This window comes from Gracilinanus agilis, chromosome 5, assembly GCF_016433145.1.
Source record: "Gracilinanus agilis isolate LMUSP501 chromosome 5, AgileGrace, whole genome shotgun sequence".
NCBI lineage: Eukaryota > Metazoa > Chordata > Mammalia > Didelphimorphia > Didelphidae > Gracilinanus > Gracilinanus agilis.
In genome coordinates, this window is record NC_058134.1 from 258,898,188 (window position 1) to 258,916,349 (window position 18,162).

The 18,162-nt window shown below is 39.3% G+C and overlaps 1 protein-coding gene across 2 annotated transcripts in view; it reads left to right on the forward strand.

The window, feature by feature from the left end:
• The window catches only part of OSBPL8 (oxysterol binding protein like 8), a 228,978-nt gene that overhangs the window by 205,710 nt on the left and 5,106 nt on the right, over window positions 1-18,162 (forward strand). For both annotated transcript variants that reach the window (XM_044677819.1, XM_044677820.1), the window contains 4 exons: window positions 5,457-5,642; window positions 6,587-6,674; window positions 7,997-8,102; window positions 10,753-10,855. In XM_044677819.1, coding sequence (XP_044533754.1) covers window positions 5,457-5,642; window positions 6,587-6,674; window positions 7,997-8,102; window positions 10,753-10,855 — 483 coding nt within the window. The remainder of the gene's footprint in view (window positions 1-5,456; window positions 5,643-6,586; window positions 6,675-7,996; window positions 8,103-10,752; window positions 10,856-18,162) is intronic.

Genomic DNA, 18,162 nt, shown 5'->3' on the forward strand with positions numbered 1-18,162 from the left:
ATCTATAGAACAAAGCCAAGTCTTTCCAACTCCAGGGTTAGCTTTAGAGGCTCATTATGCTACAAAAAGAAAAAAAGCATATATTTTCAAAATAGCAATTTCTCTATTCTCTGTTTGCAGCCGTTTATTTTCCTTTAGTCTGCTGATATTTCGTTGGGTAGTTTATGGACTTGATAGTATTCTTTTTGGAGGAACTTGTAAGTAACTACAAATCTAAAAGAGAAGATTCTACTCTCATGGCACTTAACCCAAAACTCAGTAACCTCTCCTAGAAAGGTCTGGAACTCGGACATAAAAATAGGCAGGCTCATGTCGCACCTCCTCCCCTTCATGCTGTAACCTTGGAAATATCAGTCATCTGAAGATCACCTTCGCAGAATTCGGGGAAGATTTGTGGCCAGACTCATCCCAGAGGGATGCGTTTTTCCACCCCAGAAGCTCTTGAAGATATTCATGGTGGAGGACTGAAGGCAGCTCTCCTGGAAGGGAGAGGCCTGGCAGCCACACCAGCAGAACGGCAGATCAGGAAGTCGTGGGCATGGGCACTCTGCACCTTTCTAACATGCCCATCACCAGGGAATATTCTGCAGGATTGAACCACATCCATAGCCTCAGGCTCACATAAAGCCAGATGACAAAGTGGCAGCCACATTCGGGGGCTGGTAAAGGAGAGCGGGGGGAGTTTATTTGTTATCACACTCCCACAGATGGCAGCCTGTCTCGAAGGCCGCCTAGTGACGACAGAAGCCTCGATGATGGAGAAGTGGACCCCGCGAGAATCCTTTTAAGTTTATGCATCAATGGCGGGGGATGAAGAAGTAAAGAAAATCTCTGAAAAACTTCACAAGCTTCATAGATATAGCCATATTTTTAATGGCTTCAGCACCGAGGTCAGCACAGGAAATGGAGGGAAATTTATTGGAAGATGAAGTTTAGGATAAAAAGAGAGAGTCTGAAGGTTTATAATCTACTAAGAATAGCCCACATTTTTGTAAATTGGTAATATATAATCTTTGAAACTTTCGTTTTCTTAGGTTTGGAGACCATTAGATATAGTAATCACTGAAGGATATCACAAAAAATGAAATTGAGTATTTCTTAGTCAACATGAAATAGGACTCACTAATAGTCATTTAAAAATTAGCTGTCTGTTGGGGGCAGCTGAGTGGCCCAGTGGATTGAGAGCCATGTGACACAAGGTCCTGGGTTCAAATGTGGCCTCATATATTTCCAAGCTATGTGACCCTGGGCAAGTCACTTAACCCCCATTGCCTACCTTTTACCAGTCTTCTGCCTTGGAAGCAATATTTAGTACTGATTCTAAGATCAAAGGTAAGGGTTTTGAATCTAATAAAAAAGAATCAGCTCTTTGTGCACAGAGTTCATTCAGTGATTGGAACAGAGGTCATCAGAAGTACTAGATGAGGAGGAGAAAGAGGAAGAGTCGGCACCATAGGAGCGCTGAGGCTCCAGCCCAAGCTCTTCCAAAGGAAAGCTCTCTGTTTTGCTATTCCCTAAAAGGCTGGCTGCCTCAGCATGGGCCTGGCACCCGGGAGTCATTTCCTAAATGGCAGGGGGCAGCCTCCTGACCACACAAGCTTTGTTGAGCATTTCTGAGGGAGGCGCTCAAGGATTTTGGGTGCCTGATCTCCTAAAGCAGGGCCAAGTAGGGCAGGAGAAAATAAGCCTAAAAAAAGAATGATGGGAACCCTACCAAGTGGCTGAGAGACAGAGGAGACTAAGAGGAAGTATGGAGATTAAAATTAATATGCAAAATACTAAATACTATATTTATAAATATTTTATTAATAATAAACTAACAAAAGAGACTAACTAAAAGGTACTAACCAGCTCGCTCCCAGGAACCAAAGAGAGAGAGGGAAGAGTTACAGCCAATTATAAAACAATAAGGTAACCACCCAAAAGTGGAGGCTCAGGAGAGATTAAAGGCAATTTTGGGAAAACTAAGGACTTATGGGGGATGAAGTCCAAGGTTCAAAATCTCCATTTGTACAGAAGGCAGCCATTGGTCAGCCTCTGCCCCCTTCAGTCGTCTCAGATTCTGTATCTCAGGACACTATGCAAGGAAGTCACCACGGCTTTATTAGTATATAACTCACAACTATTACATGAGGAGGATGCAACTAGGCTTATTATCCCCATTGCACGGATGAGGAAAATGAAGGCCAAGTGCCCAGAAGCTGGAGGTGGAGAAGACCTTAAATAGAATTTAAACCAAAATCTCCTGGCTTAGAAGTGGAAGGGAGCTCTTTTATACTTGAAAGACACTAAGCCTCAAAGCAGGGAAGCTCCTGGGCCTGGCCCAGAGACAGTCCATAGCAGAGATGAGATTTGAATCTAGGTCCTCAGACCCCAAATTCAGAACTCTTTTCATTGGGCTACACTGTCTGAGTTTAAACCTAAGAAAATATTGCTTTATAGATATAGGAGTACATGTATATGCTCACCCCTTTCCTTTTTATACACTGTTTAGGCATCTCTTTTATGTGACATCAGAAATAATTATAAAATACTTTCAAAGTTTTCGTGAGAGGATTTTTGTAAAATTCCTTTTTTCGAAAAGTAATTTTGGGGATTGACATAACTCTGTGTTATGTGAGAAATAGACTGATGGCCTTTAAAGATATATAAAGGATGCCATGGAAATTCTAGAGTTGTTTCATTGTTCTTCCAAAGTTTTTTCCTCTACTAAATCTCTATTGCAGTAACTCATCAAGATGGAAAGGCAAGCCTGAATTCTCAGGAGCCATCATAATGCTGAAGATGATTAAAATAGTCATAGTAATTATAACAGTAATAGCAGCATGTCTGCAGCACCTACACGTGCCAGGCGCTCTGCTCAGCTCTTTACAAAGATCATCTCCCTCAGGCCTCACAATGGCCCTGGGAGGTAGGTGGCTCTTCCGAACCCCATCGTAGAGTTGAGGCAGCTGAGGCAGACATGGAAGTGACTTGCCCAAGAACATGGGGCTGGTTAGTGTCTGAAGAAAGAAGGGAATCCTGTGTCTGACTCTGGGTCCAGCCTCTGTCCATGGTGCTACCTCACCGCTTTGTTAGGCACACCTGAATTCACACAGCTTCCTCCAGGCTGAATGGTTTGTGGGCCAGACCAGGCCTCAGATTCTTGTCCAGCCAAGCTTGAATATCATTATCACCAGCTGACTGGTGGCTGTGTGCAGCCCTATGACCACTCTTGTGCTAATGAATCACCGAGGTTTGAAATTCAAGATCTGTGCGAGGTCCCTTAATGGCTTCCTCTGGATTTGACTATCCCGAATCCAGTTTATCACCACGTCCCTCTCTATGAAGACAGGCACCATGGGACACACTCAAATGTGTACAGGAAATCTGTGTGAGGGGATGCATATCACTTACATTTCCTAGCGTATTATTCCATCTACTATAGATTTATCTCTTAAAATAAAGAAGAAAAAGAATCTGGCAAAAATAGTCACTATGTCAAAAAAAATGGCATTTCATTCATTGTTCCATACCTATAGATCACCAGTTGAGGTGATGCAATTTTAAAGTGACAGTGATCATTTTTAAAAATATCCTAGAGAAGAAAATCTCAAAAGGAGTGGAAAAAAGCACAACTCTTTTTTTTTAACTCATAAAAAGATAACTGAGATGATATTGGCATCTGCTAACCCATGTGACTACTTTCTTCTCTATATAGAATCATTTCTCATATTATTCTTGATGAAAAGGGAACTGGATGAGCTTTTATTAACAAGATAACATCTTTGTCACAAACAGAAGTATAGGGAATATTAAATCTCATTTTTAAATGACATCATTTAAATTAAAAGATTTTGATGTCCCCAAATGTACAGACAACTTACAAATATTCTCAAATGGAGAAGCAGTCAAAGAACGTGAACAGTTTTCAAGAGAATTGCAAATTAATAATAACAATCAGAAAGAATGTTTCAAATTATAACTTGGAATAACCCTGCAGTTTCACCCCACACACAAATTGGCCAAAAATGTCCAAGGCTAGTAAGAGTTAGTGTTGGAGTAGTTGTGGAAATCTAAGCACAGTAATGCGGTGTTGAATTGGTGCAACCATTGTGGAAAATAATTTGGGATTATGCAAAGAAAATGACTAAAATGTCTAAACCCCTAGTGCTAGACATGTGCCCCAGCGGAGTTGTGGGCTCCCCCCCCCCCATGCCCAATATATAAAATAAATGTTCACAGCAGCATTTTTTGTGGTGTCAAAGAACTGGAAGCACAACAGACGCCCATTCATTGGGGATTGCGGTCTGTGCGACTTTAAAAGGCTCCTGAATAGGGCAGGGCGGAGGTGAAGAATGCCTTTCACTGAGGGAGCAGCACCAGAACCCTGTGCAGAAGCTCCATGAGAAGGGAGCCCGCCCTAAGGGGATAAGAAGTAGGAACTGGAGGCGGCCTGGGGGGACACGTACCAACTGTGAGACCCTGGACGAGTCACTTAGAGTCTGTCTTCATTTTCTTAACTGTCAGATGGGGATAGTCATAGTCCCACTTTCCGAGATTGTTGCGAGGGCCAAGTGAGAGAGTGTTTGTGGAACACTGTGAGTGTTATTATTTGGCACTACTTTCTCCAGAAGTTAGTGGCCAGGAGGAGCTCAAAGAAAGCAGGGATGCCACCCAGGCTGCACTCCCAAACGTGACCCAAAGCAGAATAAAATGAATGAATTGGGAAACGGATGACAAACTAAACATGCAGCAAAGCACCCACAGCAGAAGTCCCCATGCAGCCCGCGGGGAGTCCCCTGGAGGAGAGGGTTCCTTGGAAGTCACCCGGAGAGCGCAAGGAGGATGCGGGAGACAGAAGGGAGGACTCCGGGCCACAAGCAGAGGAGGTGGGCCGCCACCCCGAGAGGAAAGGAGAACTCCCTGGGCCGGGGCCAGTCCGTGAGGCTCATGGAGAGCCCGGGTGTGCGTCACCTGGGCCGCGAGTGGCCGAAGCCACCAAAGGCAGATGGCTGAAGGCCGCGTGGGCTCTCCCCTCCTCCTCCTTCTCTGGGTGACCCTCAGCACCGAGATCAGCCCCGACCCGGCGTGGTTCTTTACCGGGAACCCAGCGTGGCTTCTTCCATCATGAACTTTAAAATACTGGGTGGTATTATTTGAAAATTTAGCTAAAGGCTAGTTTGTAGCATGATTTGTTTCATTAGTGTATTCTGGAGAGGAGGGACAACCTGGCTTCAAGGCTTTCTTCTGACACACGCTGCATGACCTGAACTAGTCATTAACTTTTTACTGTTCTAGGCAAATGGCTCAGACTCTCAAAAGATTGCAGAGGAAATTCCTCACCAGGGCGATCCCAGCACCAGTCAATTCAGCAGCCCAGTCCCTGTCTGCTGTGGTCATTTAATCTAGTGCTATTTGCAGCTCTTTTTTTGGATTCACTTGCAAGTTATTTTCCTTTTGCATCACTTTGCCAGGCTGTGGCAACGGGTTACTCGGGCCATAAATGTCAAAGACCAGACAGAAGCTACTCAAGAGAAATATGTTTTAGAAGAAGCTCAAAGAAAGGCTGCCAGAGACCGGAAAGGGAAAAATGAAGAATGGGTTTGCAAGTTATTTGAACTTGATGCTACCACAGGAGAATGGCATTATAGATACTCTGAGTGAGTAACCCAAAATACTTACTATTAATTGAATATTTGGGGGGGATTCTTGCAGGCTAGCACATTTCTGTCATTGTTTCTATAGAAATTTTAGAAATGGAAGCCTGGCATATTAGTGTTCCTATGACCTCAGCTTAGCATTTCCCTGTGTGCTTTCATTATCAAATCAGATGATGAGTTCAGAGTACATTGTCATATGAGGGCCTGTACTGCCACGAAAATGACTCTTCTGAGGTACAAGCTGACTCTGCTGCTTCAGTGGCTTTCCCTTTAGTCCAGGATAAAATTCCAACACCTCTGCCTGGGTCGTCTGGCCCTCACCTACTCCCTCGACTTTATTTCACTTTACTCTGCTTCTGGTAAGGTACATGCCACTCAAATTGGACTATGACTTGTTCTCTGAATGTGAAACTCCATCTGTCACCTAGAAGGTGCTGCTGCTTCATTTCTACATCTCAATATCTTTATCATTCTTTAAGGCTCACAGCAGGCACCACTTCCTCTCTGAAACTTTCCTTGATATCTCCCCAATTTAGTGCTTTTCCCCACATCAGTTTTACTTATAGTATATTTACTTGAGTATATTTCTATTCTCCCAGGAATTCTTAGGGATTATTCTGTTTGTTTCTTTGTAAAAAAAAAAAAAAAAAAAAAAAGTAGCTAGTGCTGGGCTTTGTTATAGCATGTGTTTAATAAACAACAGTTGTGCATGTTGTTTGCTGTATTAAATGCACATCCTGTTACAGAAGGAGCCCTTTTTTAAGAAAGTTTGTGCTTCTATGCAGAGAGTTCATTCTGCTGGTTTTTAAAAACTAAAAACTTTATTCCATGTAATAGTATGATAAGCTCATCAAAAGGAGGCAAAGTCTTCTTTGCTTGGGGTAACAGAGAGTGTTCTTGGGATGAATCTGCCTCTAACAAATCATTTTCTTCATTCTCTATAGTACCCGGCCATGGGATCCTCTGAATGATCTGATACAGTTTGAAAAGGATGGTGTCATCCAAACGAAAGTCAGACATCGGACACCAATGGTATGCCATCAAAATGTAATTAAACAGCTCTTCATTCCTACGAATACTTTCAGGATATTTGTATGGCAGTATGAAAAATTAAAAAATAATTCTGTAGACATCATAAACTTAAAATTACCATTTGTTTTTAAAGAGGTGGCTCATGGTGTAGTGGAGAGAGAGCGCTAGCTTTAAGATCAGGAGACACGGATTCAGATCCTGCTTCTGAAATATATTGTGTTGTGTGGCTCTGGGAAATCCATTTACCTTGGTGGTGCTCTGAGCACCTCATGTACAGTTTTAAGTTACAGAGATGAGATAGTTGGACTTGCATTGGTAGAAGGATTTGCTACTCAGAGGCATTCTCTATACCAGTGAAATCATATGTCTACTATCTCTTCCCAATCTTGTTTTGAAAAGTTCATTTTAATTTTAACCAAAAAAAAAAAAATAAATAACAAAGTCCTGTTTGCTTCCATGTCCTTTTCTAAAATCTCTTCAGTAGTTTTACCAAAATTTTTTGTGGTAATCATTTTTACACAGTAAGAATTATTGTCTATATTATTTTGATTCTACTTTCTTCAAAGCTTCAGACAAGACAAGATTTTGAGGGGCTTTTTTTCCATTAAAAAAATATTTTATATCACCATATGTTCAGCCATTTTCCAGTTGTACATTTGGGTTGTTTCTAGGTTTTTGCTATTACAAATAAAACTGTTATAAATATTTTATATAGAAAGGGTCTTTCTTTTTTAAATTTTAAATAAAATAGGATCTTACATTTATAGCTGAAAGGGAACTTATAGATTATCAAATTTAACTACTTCTTTTTTACAATGAGGAAACTGAGATTCAGAGAGATTAATTACTCAGGGTCACATAGCAAGGGAACATAGAGGTCATCTGATCCAATCCATACCAAAACATGAATTCATTGAGCAACACATCTGAGGGATGGACATCTCATCTTTCTAGATCTCTAGTTAGGAAGGAATCTACTACTTCTTATGGCAGCTTATTCTGCTTTTAGAGAGCTCAAACTGTTGGGAATCCCAATTTTCCTTCTACTGAACCTAAAATTGCCTCTGATTGTGCCTTAGGACTTCTCTGTTGACTCTAGGATAAATTATAAATTGAGCCTGGTGTTTAAAGCCTGGCATGCATTTATCTTTCCAGTTTTATTTCACTTTTACAGATTTTATTTGGCCGAGAAACCAGTTAGCTTTTTACTCAAAGACTATATAATATTTCCTACTCCCATACACTTTTTTGCATAAGCTATCCACTGTGCCTAGAACCATTGTTCTCCAGCCAATTGACTTTCATAAATATATGAATTTCAGGTTAGTGTTCCAAAAATGAAGCATAAGCCAAGCAGGCAGCCGAAGAAAGCTGGAAAAGGTTATTCTTCTCCAGAACTTGACATCCAAGACTCTTCTGGAAGTGAAGGTGAGACTGCTGATTGTAGTGTGTTCATCATAAATGGCATAAACTAAGAAAAAGTAGATTCCAAAAGCTAAGAAAAAGATTTACCAAAATGTAGTAAGAGTTTTGAGGAGAAATACTGCTTGAGATGGCCCATATGCTTTGAAACTAGAGAGTGGGAAATGTGAGGAGTTGCTATACAAATCAAGAAAGACATTTTACTAACTTTGGCTTTTTGACTTCTGAGAAATTGCCAGAAATGACAAAATGTTCATTTCAACAAGCATTTGTTGAGCTTTCCATCACTACCATTCAAAAAAGTAAGCATAGTACTTCACCATGGGAAGATCCCAATCTTTAGAGTTAAATATAATTATATAACCCTTTGTATATAAGTTAGTAAAAATCAGAAATGATGACAACAAAAATAATATTTATACATATATATATAAATTTAAAGATTAACTATTGACTAAATTAAATAATTTTTCCATCCTTACTACATGAGACCAGCATTTGTGAATCTACTTTTAATCCAGTAGTCATAATCTGCCCACAAATATTTGGAGGAACAGTGTTCTTCCTTCAAGAAGCTTATAGTCTAGTTGGGAAGATAAACCATTAATAATGAAAAGTTAACTAAAGATGAAAAGACTAAATGAATAGTATAAATAATAAGTGCTTAGGAGTTGAGAGGAGGAAGAAACCACTTTGGGATAAAGTTAACTAAAAACAAATTAGTAAAAGGTGTGAAATAAGCTAGGCCTAGATGGATGGGTAGAATTTGGAAAGGTGAAGAAGAAAGGAAAGAGCATTTCATGTGGATTTGTGGCGAGAGGGAAAAGACAAATAGAATGGAAGGAGGCATGAAAGTATAATGTGTGATCTAGAGAGTAACTGTAGCTTAAAATAGAGGGTCATTGGAAGGGATAACATACAGAGTCAGGATCCTAAATTTATCTGATTAATTCATCAGTGAGCCAGAAGTTATAATAAAGAAAAATGTCAAAACCTAGTTCTTGGGTTTAAAATATTAACTGCACAAGTTGTATGGTAGGGGTAGCATAGTTGGGTAATTCTTTAAACAGCAGGTCTTGGGAGCTCAGTGTGTCTCAAAAATATTGATGAGACAATTTAAAAGAGCTAATTCAAAACAGTCCTACGCTGTATTAAAAGAGGCATCATGTCCAGAAAGAGAGCTCTGTTCAGGTCACAGGTGCAGGATTGTGTATATTCTGGGCTGTGCCATCTTTTATGGAGAATATGGATAAGCTGGCAGGAGAGGACTGAATCCTGTGCCCCAGGAGAACAGTAACATGAGCTGGGAAGAAGAAAAGCCTTGCTGAAAATAGCTGTTATGTGGAAAGTGATATGACTTGTTTTGCTTGGCTCTAGAAGGAAGACCTAGAAATAGTGGGTAGAAATTGGAGAGGGTAGATTTAGGCTCAACTCAATAAAAACCTTCCTGATGATTAGAGCTAGCCCAAAATGAAATGGCCTATCTTAAAAAGTAATAGGTTTCCTCCCCTTCCGTGTAGATGACCTGGATTTTGTAGAACAAATTCTGGTTGAGGATATAAGGGTTGAATTCTGGCGATCCTTTCGGAGGCTTTCCTACTCATATTCTGTGAGAAGAATTGTGGGAGATAAGGCTAAAAAGGTTTGGTCAAATCAGATTAGAGAAGATACAAGGCTAAGCCAGCATTTTTTAATTTAATTTTGTATATACTGTAGAACCATTGAAGGTCTCTGGCCAGGGATATGTCAGGAAAGAGATATTTATGTAAAGAAGAATCAGGCAGCAACTGCAAGACTGATTTAATAGGGGAGAGACTGGAAACGGACCAGGCTAGAATCATGGAGTAAGGAGAGGACTAAAACAGGAGCATAGCCATGGGGTGAAAAGAGCAGAGGTGAGAGAAGGGAAAGAATCAGTAAGGCCTGGTGACTTATGGGATATTCAGTCCAAGAGAGATGGAGAAATCAAAACTGTTTCCAAGATTTTCAATGTGTGTGAGTGAAAGAGGTGGTACCAGTAACAGAAATAATGATAGCTGTAAAGAAGGCTGGTTCTTGGGGGCAGTGTGGTACAATGGAAAGAGGTTTAGATGCAGAGCCGGTGGTCTGGGTTTAAATCCTGGCACTATCCTTGATTTCCTCAGTGACCTTGATGAAAAGTTACTTAACCTCTAGATCTGTTTCCCCTTCCTCCAATTGAAGAGGTTGGTTCCAAATAACATTTTTCTTTTCAACTCTAAATCTAGGATTGTATGATCTATTCAATGATAATAGGGGTTGGGGGAAAGTCATAATAGTCTTTCTGCTTTCTTCCTCCCTCACTTTTCCCCTCTCCTCCCCTTATCCATTGCATCTAGAAGTCATTATTCAGTACTTTATAAAGATCATTTTTTAAATACTCCATACTTGGCATTATAACTTAGAAAAAAATAAATCCAATAGCTAACATTGTCTAATTCAGTTCTTATTTTAAATATATTTGTCATGCAGTATTTAAAATTATTTGGTTGCAAAGATTTAGTGTCTATAGATTTCATAAAATTAAAGTCAAGCCCAGAAATTTTTTCGTATAATTGAACCCCTTAGTGGAAACATACACTTCATTTTAGAATAGAATTTCATTTTTTCATCAATTCCATCCTAAATATCTTTTTAGCTCAAGTACTAAAACCAAGTTCAAGAAGAAAGAAGACAGTAGATCTTGGAGACCTACAGTGTTCCATTGACTGTATAAAACAAACACAGGAAGAAATTAAAAGGTAATGAATAATGATAATAGTCGTATTTAATTCATAAATCCTTTGCCTTATAGAGTCCCTCTTTTCCTTTAAGTTACATCTCAGACACCATCTTTTGTGTGAATCCTTCTCAATCCCTTCAATTGCTAGTGTCTTCCTCCGAAACAACCTTGTATGTATTTAACTATTTTGTGTGGGTATATATGTGTATATCTACATAAGTAGATAAAATTGAGTTAGTCTTTGATTCATGAAAAGGGAGAGAGAGACCAACAGAAAAAGTTATATTCCTTGTTGCTTCTGGACTGAACTGTTCAATGATAGATATCGAAATTGATTATTGCTGCCATGGCTTTAATATGACAATGTAGCCAGAGGGCCAGATATCTTTCATGTTCTCCATTATCATCATCCTTTCTATCTTGAAAGTTGTAGTGGCCCATCTCATCCTCATGCTCAAGCTCAAGCTTCTCATTTCCCAATGTGTGTTTGTGTGTATTCTCTCTCTCTCTCTCTCTCTCTCTCTCTCTCTCTCTCTCCCTCCCTCCCTCCCTCCCTCTCCCTCTCCCTCTCCCTCCCTCCCTCCCTCCCTCTCCCTTTCCCTCTTCCTCTTATAATTCCTTATTTCCCTCAAAACTCAGCTCAGGTACTATCTTTTATATAGAACCTTTCTTGATCCTCCAGCTTACTAATGCCACCCCCACCCCCAAAAAAAGTTCCATGTATTGTTTTGTATAGATTTGTATTATTTCCCCAAATAGAGAGTCAGCTTCTTGAGGGCAGAGATTGTCTCACTTTTGCATTAAAATTCCTAGAGTCTGACACATAGTCAGTGCCAGGTACATTATAGATGTTTAATAAATGCTTGGTAATTTCTGAACTTTAGTACACCTGACAATCTTCTTATCAGACCATTCTGTGCTCTTACAGTCATCCTCCTTTACCTGCCCTTGCTTTAATCATAGCTTTTAAAAATTTCAAGTTGGTCAGTGAAAGTTCATCTGCATCTTTGTGAGTCTTTTAGATGATGCTTCTTTTCCTTGTCATTGCAGTTTGTCTTCAGAATTTCAACCTTTATCTTTTCATACCAGATCTTAAGTTGTAATATGAAGGCAATAATCATTAAGATGTTTTAGTAGTGGCTTAAAAAAAAGAGAGAAGTCAGTCAGTGGAACAGATTAGATACAGAGAAGCAAACTCAATATTTGTTAGGAACTGTTGGTAATACTGGACAGTAATTTGGCAGGAATAGGTTTATACTAATACATCACACCACATGCCAATATAAACTCCAAATGGATACATGATGACATATATACAAGAGTTCACATCATAAACAAATTAGAGGAGCAAAAAAAATCAGTGGACACAGGAATGGACCATGAATTGAGTCACTAGAGAGGATTATACAAAATAAAATGCACAATTTTGATTTTATGAAATAAATCTTTGAAATCTAATGTAGCTAAAATAAGAAAAGAAACAGATAACTTGTAAAGTTTCAGCAAGTTTCTCTGATAAATATCTCATATCAAGATATATAAGGAACAGAATCATAGTACAAGAACTATTCCCTAATATGATAAATGGTCAAAGTTTTCAAAGGAAGAAAGACAAACTATCAGGACATGAAAAAATGTTCTAAATCATTAATAGATAAATGCAAATTAAAGCAGTGGTTCCCAAACTTTTTTGGCCTACCTTCCCCTTTACAGAAAAAATATTACTTAGCCCCCTAGAAATTAATTTTTTTTTTAATTTTAAAAGCAATTAATAGGAAAGATAAATGCACTTGTGGCCATCAACGTCCCCCTGGATCGCTGCAGCACCCACTAGGGGGCGGAAGTGCCCATTTTGGGAATCACTGAATTAAATAAACTTTGAAGCTCCATCTCACATCCATCAATTTGTCAAAAGACCAAAAAAAGAGGAAGATGAAAATTGGAGGAGTCTGAGGGAAAACAGATACAATAATGTGTTCTTCATTGAACTATGAATTTGGTCTCTCCATTCTGGAAAGCATTTTGAACTATACCCTATTTTACCACAAGAAATGCTAAAATGGAAAATTATGGGTAAAGGGAAGACCTCTGTGGGTAAGGGGAAGACCTCTATAAACTAATGCACAATGAAGTGGGTAGAACTAGAACAATTTATACATTGATAAAATTATAGAGGAAAAACAACATTGAAAGAACTTTGATCAATGCATTGAGATGCCACTAGTCCAAAAGAATAAAGAGGAAACACACCTCTCCCCACCTATAGAAGAGGTGATGAATTTAAAATGCAATAAGAGAGATAGATGCATTTCCAACTCTGGCCAATGTGTGATTTTGTTTTATCAGACTATTCATGTACATGTTAAGGGTATTTTTTTTTTTTAATTTTAAACCCTTAACTTCTGTGTATTGACTTATAGGTGGAAGATTGGTAAGGGTAGGAAATGGGGGTCAAGTGACTTGCCCAAGGTCACACAGCTGGGAAGTGTCTAAGGCCAGATTTGAACCTAGGACCTCCTGTCTCTAGGCCTGGCTCTCAATCCACTGAGCTACCCAGCTGCCCCTAGGATATTTTTTTTTTATTTTATTCCCTTTTAGAAACTGATCAAGTGGGATGTGAAGGGGAAGGAGTCATTAAGGATAGATTAATAAAAGAAAAAAACTAACAAAATTTCAGATTGAGAGCTCGCTGTCCATATTGCTCTGACTTTCCCTGTAGAATATTATTCTTGAAATCCTACCTATTTATCCTTTCTCTGAATCCTTTTAAATCTGCTCTCTAGAACCTGTGGTCCATGTCAGTTTTATACCTGGCTTTTTTCTCCTCTATCACAGACACTGGAATGGTCATCCATCTTTGTTAACCTCCTATGTGCATGTATGCATGCTCGTACACACACACACATGCACACACGCGTTTTGCAGAAAGAGAAAGATCCAATTGGTGTACATATAATTCAAATTCACCACTCCTATATATTGTACCTTCAGACTACCCTTATTATAAATTTTCCAAACTGAACTTCTTCCTTCTCAAGTGATTTGTAATATATTAGCATGACATTTATTCTATATTTGCCTTCATTGATCTTCATTGAAATATTCCCACTTTGCACTATCACCAGCACCTAGTTCCTGTATTTCCTATGAAGTATATATTTCTAAACATGTAATGCTACTACATAATCCACCTCAAATACACCTGCATTCTTTTTGTCTATTTTACTGCTTTTTAAGAAAACTTAGTAATAGAGAGCTAGACTCAAAGCCAAGAAAATGTATCCTCAAAAGCCCATCTTGGATGCCAACTGGCTGTGTGACCCTGGTCTATTTACTTAACTCTGATACCAACTTTCTAAAACTTTTAAGTTTCAAAAGCATTAGCAAGCTGCATTGGAAGAGAGCGATTCCATATCCAGGAGTTCCCTATTCTGTTGAAATCACAGGTTCATCCTTTTTGTAATCAGAGATACACTTCCAGAGCCCAAGTGTAGTCATCCCATTCCCTCCACTCACTGATAACTTCTTAGATCCTTCAGAAACTTTTTGATCTTATTGTGGATTTTCAATAGAAATGTAGTGATAGAGAGCACAACCCTTCCATGCCTTCTCATTTTGTTCACCTCTTATCTGATGATTCCCTGTATCTTTGTCACTAAGAGTCCATCTGATGCGCTGCAAGCCTCCCTCTAGGTCTCCTAATGTCACATAATGCCAATCAGAAGTACACGAGTTAATCCCATCCCTTCTTCCCTTTCATGAACATACATCTTTTTGATGATATAGTTTTATGTGTTATTCATGTGCTGTTCTTTATAGCTAATATAACTTATTTGCTACTGCCATGTGACTCTTCATTGCCCTTCACATGATCCACAATTTTAATTCTTTAGGGACTGGCATTTTGTGACTTCTTATTAAGATGGTGACATAATAGAGTTAGAAAAGAGTTGTGAAACTTTTAAGGCTACCCTGATTAAAATGTAATTGGGAAAGGTTTAACAGACTAAATAAAAATATAATACAAAATAGATAATGTTGATTTGTGGATTTCTTTTTTTATTTCCATGTTATTGATTTTGGTAAGCAAATAATCTTATAAAACCAAGACCCCAAAACATATTCCCAAATAAACAAGTAATAAATCATACGTTTTCATCTCCATTCCTACTCCTATAGTTCTTCCTCTGGAGATGGATAGCATTCATAAAGTCCTAAGAATTATCCTGTATCATTATATTGCTGTTAGTAGCAAAGTCTATTACATTTGATCATCCCACAATGTTTTCGTTATTGTATACAACGTTCTCCTGGTTCTGCTTATTTCACTCTGCAATAGTCCACACAGGTCTTTTCAGCTGTTTCTGAAATAATCCTGTTCATCATTTCTCACAGCACAATACTATTCCATCACTATCACACACCACAATTTGTTCAGCCATTCCCCAGGTGAGGGACATCCCTTTAGTTTCCAATTCTTTGCCACCACAAAAAGAGCTATAAATAGTTTTGAATAAACAGGTCCTTTCCCATTTTTTAAAACTCTTTGGGATAAAGGCCTAGTAGTATAGTAGTATTGCTGGATCAAAGGGTGTGCATCGTTTCATAACCCTTTGGGTATAGTTCCAAATTGCCCTCCATAATGTTTGAATCACTTCACAACTCCACCAGCAATGCATTAGTGCCCCAATTTTGCCACATCCCCTCCAACATTTATTATTTTCATTTGTTGTCATATTGTTATTTGTGGATTTCTACGTTCACATGTGGCCCACAAGGATCTGTTTCTATTGGAGTTTGACACCACTGACCTAGAGGACTCCATATCTTCTACAAATACTCCAGCAAAGTTTTTAAAAAATGGAACAATGGTAAAGAAAACCAAAATAAAACAAGTATAAACTCCCTGCTAGTCCATGCCTACACAAGCTGGTTAATAGAAGCCCATAGATATTGCTAAGGAGAGACCAGAAGCACCATAGCTCCCAGGCAGTCCTCCCCAGACCCCAGCATAGACAAGGGCAGCACAGTGCCTGGGTCTTGCAAGAGGCCTACTACTGCATATGACATTTGCACCTGGTTGGGGGCCTATCTGGGCTATAGCAACAGTCAGGTCCTAGGTAGCAATTCTGCAAGAAAAAGGAAACAGAACAATCTGAGGCCTAAACCCAAGTGAGGGCACCAGCCCTAAGAGACTAAAGGATAGGCATAAGTGGTCTTAGCCATAGCATTCAGAGCAGCAAAGGTGGCATCATGCAGGCTACATAGGGACTGGGTACCTCATCATGCCATAGTATCTAAAGGAGCAGTCTGAGCCAAGCATGAAATATCCCCAAATCTAAGGCACAAGTAAACAAGAAAATATTGAACACAACGGAAATATGCTGTGCACTGAGAGAAGTTTTAAGAGGTAAAACCAGAGATTTCCAGACCAGGTTCAGGAGATGCCTCAAAGAAATAAGAGCACAGCTCCCAGACCTCCAAAGGGACGAGAGACCATGTCTGATTCTTAGCCACCGGAATCCCTGGGAAAAGTCACCTTTTTGTAATAGGTCTGATTCCAAGATGAGCAGAGTGTTATGAAAAGCATGGATAGATTTTCTAGTGTAACCTCTGTCTGAAGCATAATGAGTCAAATAGGCCTACATATATTTTTTTACCTACATATCCAATTAGCAGGGAGTTTTACTTAATTCTTGTCTCCAGTAAAATTATGAGCATCTCCACGTCTATGCTTTTGCCTGCATTATATCTATTCAATAGACCAGGATGGTGAACCTTTTAGAGACTGCTTGCTGTGCCTCCCCCACCCCCACCCCACACCTGGGAGTGAGGAAGCACACCCATTGGCTGCTGGGCAGAGAGGCAGAAAATGTGAAAAAATGTCAGACACAATGAGGGGGGGTGGGGAACAGCTCCACCCAAGTCCCTCTGCCTTTCTAGTAATGAACTCTGAAGGGGGGCGGGGAGGAGGTTGGCTGAGTGCCCACAGACATCATTCTGTGTGCCATTTTTGGCACCCATGCCATAGGTTTGCCATCATGGCTAGAATGTCTTGGGTGGGTTTGACTGTGTGTGCAATTTTTTCCCCTTCCCTTTTTGAGCAAAAGTTCTTTTGATTAGATTTTTTTTAAACTATAGGAAATTACCTGTAATCTTTGTGTACATTCTATCTTTGGCCAGGAGTCAAAGAATGATTTCTTATATTTTTAGCAATGATCTAGAAATTCAGATCCTATTTTTCAGAGATCCTTTTCTTAACCAACTATTCACTTATCAGATCTTCTTTTCTGAATTCCTTGCCTTTGATCAGCAGCAGTGATAAAGACATCATACTCGAAAGTCTTTAGTTTATTGCCCATTAATTATCCCTGGCAATGTTTTCTAGAATTCTTTGGGAAATATTTGCATCTATGTAAATCACCAGAAGTGTATGTCCAAGTTTGATTAAGTCTTAGGAGATTCTCCTAGATATATATCCTGGAAAGATCTCACAGATCTCTGTTAATGCCAAATCCCTATATAGCTGCCCTAGCACCCTATATCAGGGAGGCACCAATCACTGTTGTTCATTTCTTCTTTCTTCAGAGTTAACTCATAATCAAGTCACGCTCAGTTCCTTGGATTAAAAGCATCTGCTTCTTCCTCAGCAGACCCAGCTCTTCATTCTGTGGAAAGAATTTCAAATCTTTTGTTATATTTTTCTACCTACTAACTTCCTGTCATAAGTCAGGATTCTTTTCTCTCTTTAGATATTTTTTTTATATTTTCCTTGAAGCCCTTATTTAATTTTTTTTAAACCCTTAACTTCTGTGTATTAGTTCCTTGGTGGAAGATTGGTAAGGGTAGGCAATGGGGGTCAAGTGACTTGCCCAGGGTCACACAGCTGGGAAGTGTCTGAGGCCGGATTTGAACCCAAGACCTCCCGTCTCTAGGCCTGGCTCTCAATCCACTGAGCTACCCAGCTGCCCCCTTATTTAATTTTTTAAAAGATCATATCATTCTACCTGATAACTTGATAAGAGGGCATTCCTCCAACCACTTTGCCTTCTTTTTCTAATAGGGAGATTGACCCAGTAGTGTGAACATACATAGCATTTATTTTCCAAAACATAGAAGCATTGCATGCTTTATCAGTCAGTTCAATCCAACAAGCATTTAAGTGCTTGTCATGTGCCAGACATACTGCTAAGTATTTGATATACAAAGACATAAACATAAAAATGCTCCTTGCCCTCAAGGAACTTATTGTCTTGGAAAATTCTACATTAACTACAAAATTCTCCTTGATATGTATACTTTATTGGAAGCTGTAGCCCCAGCTTT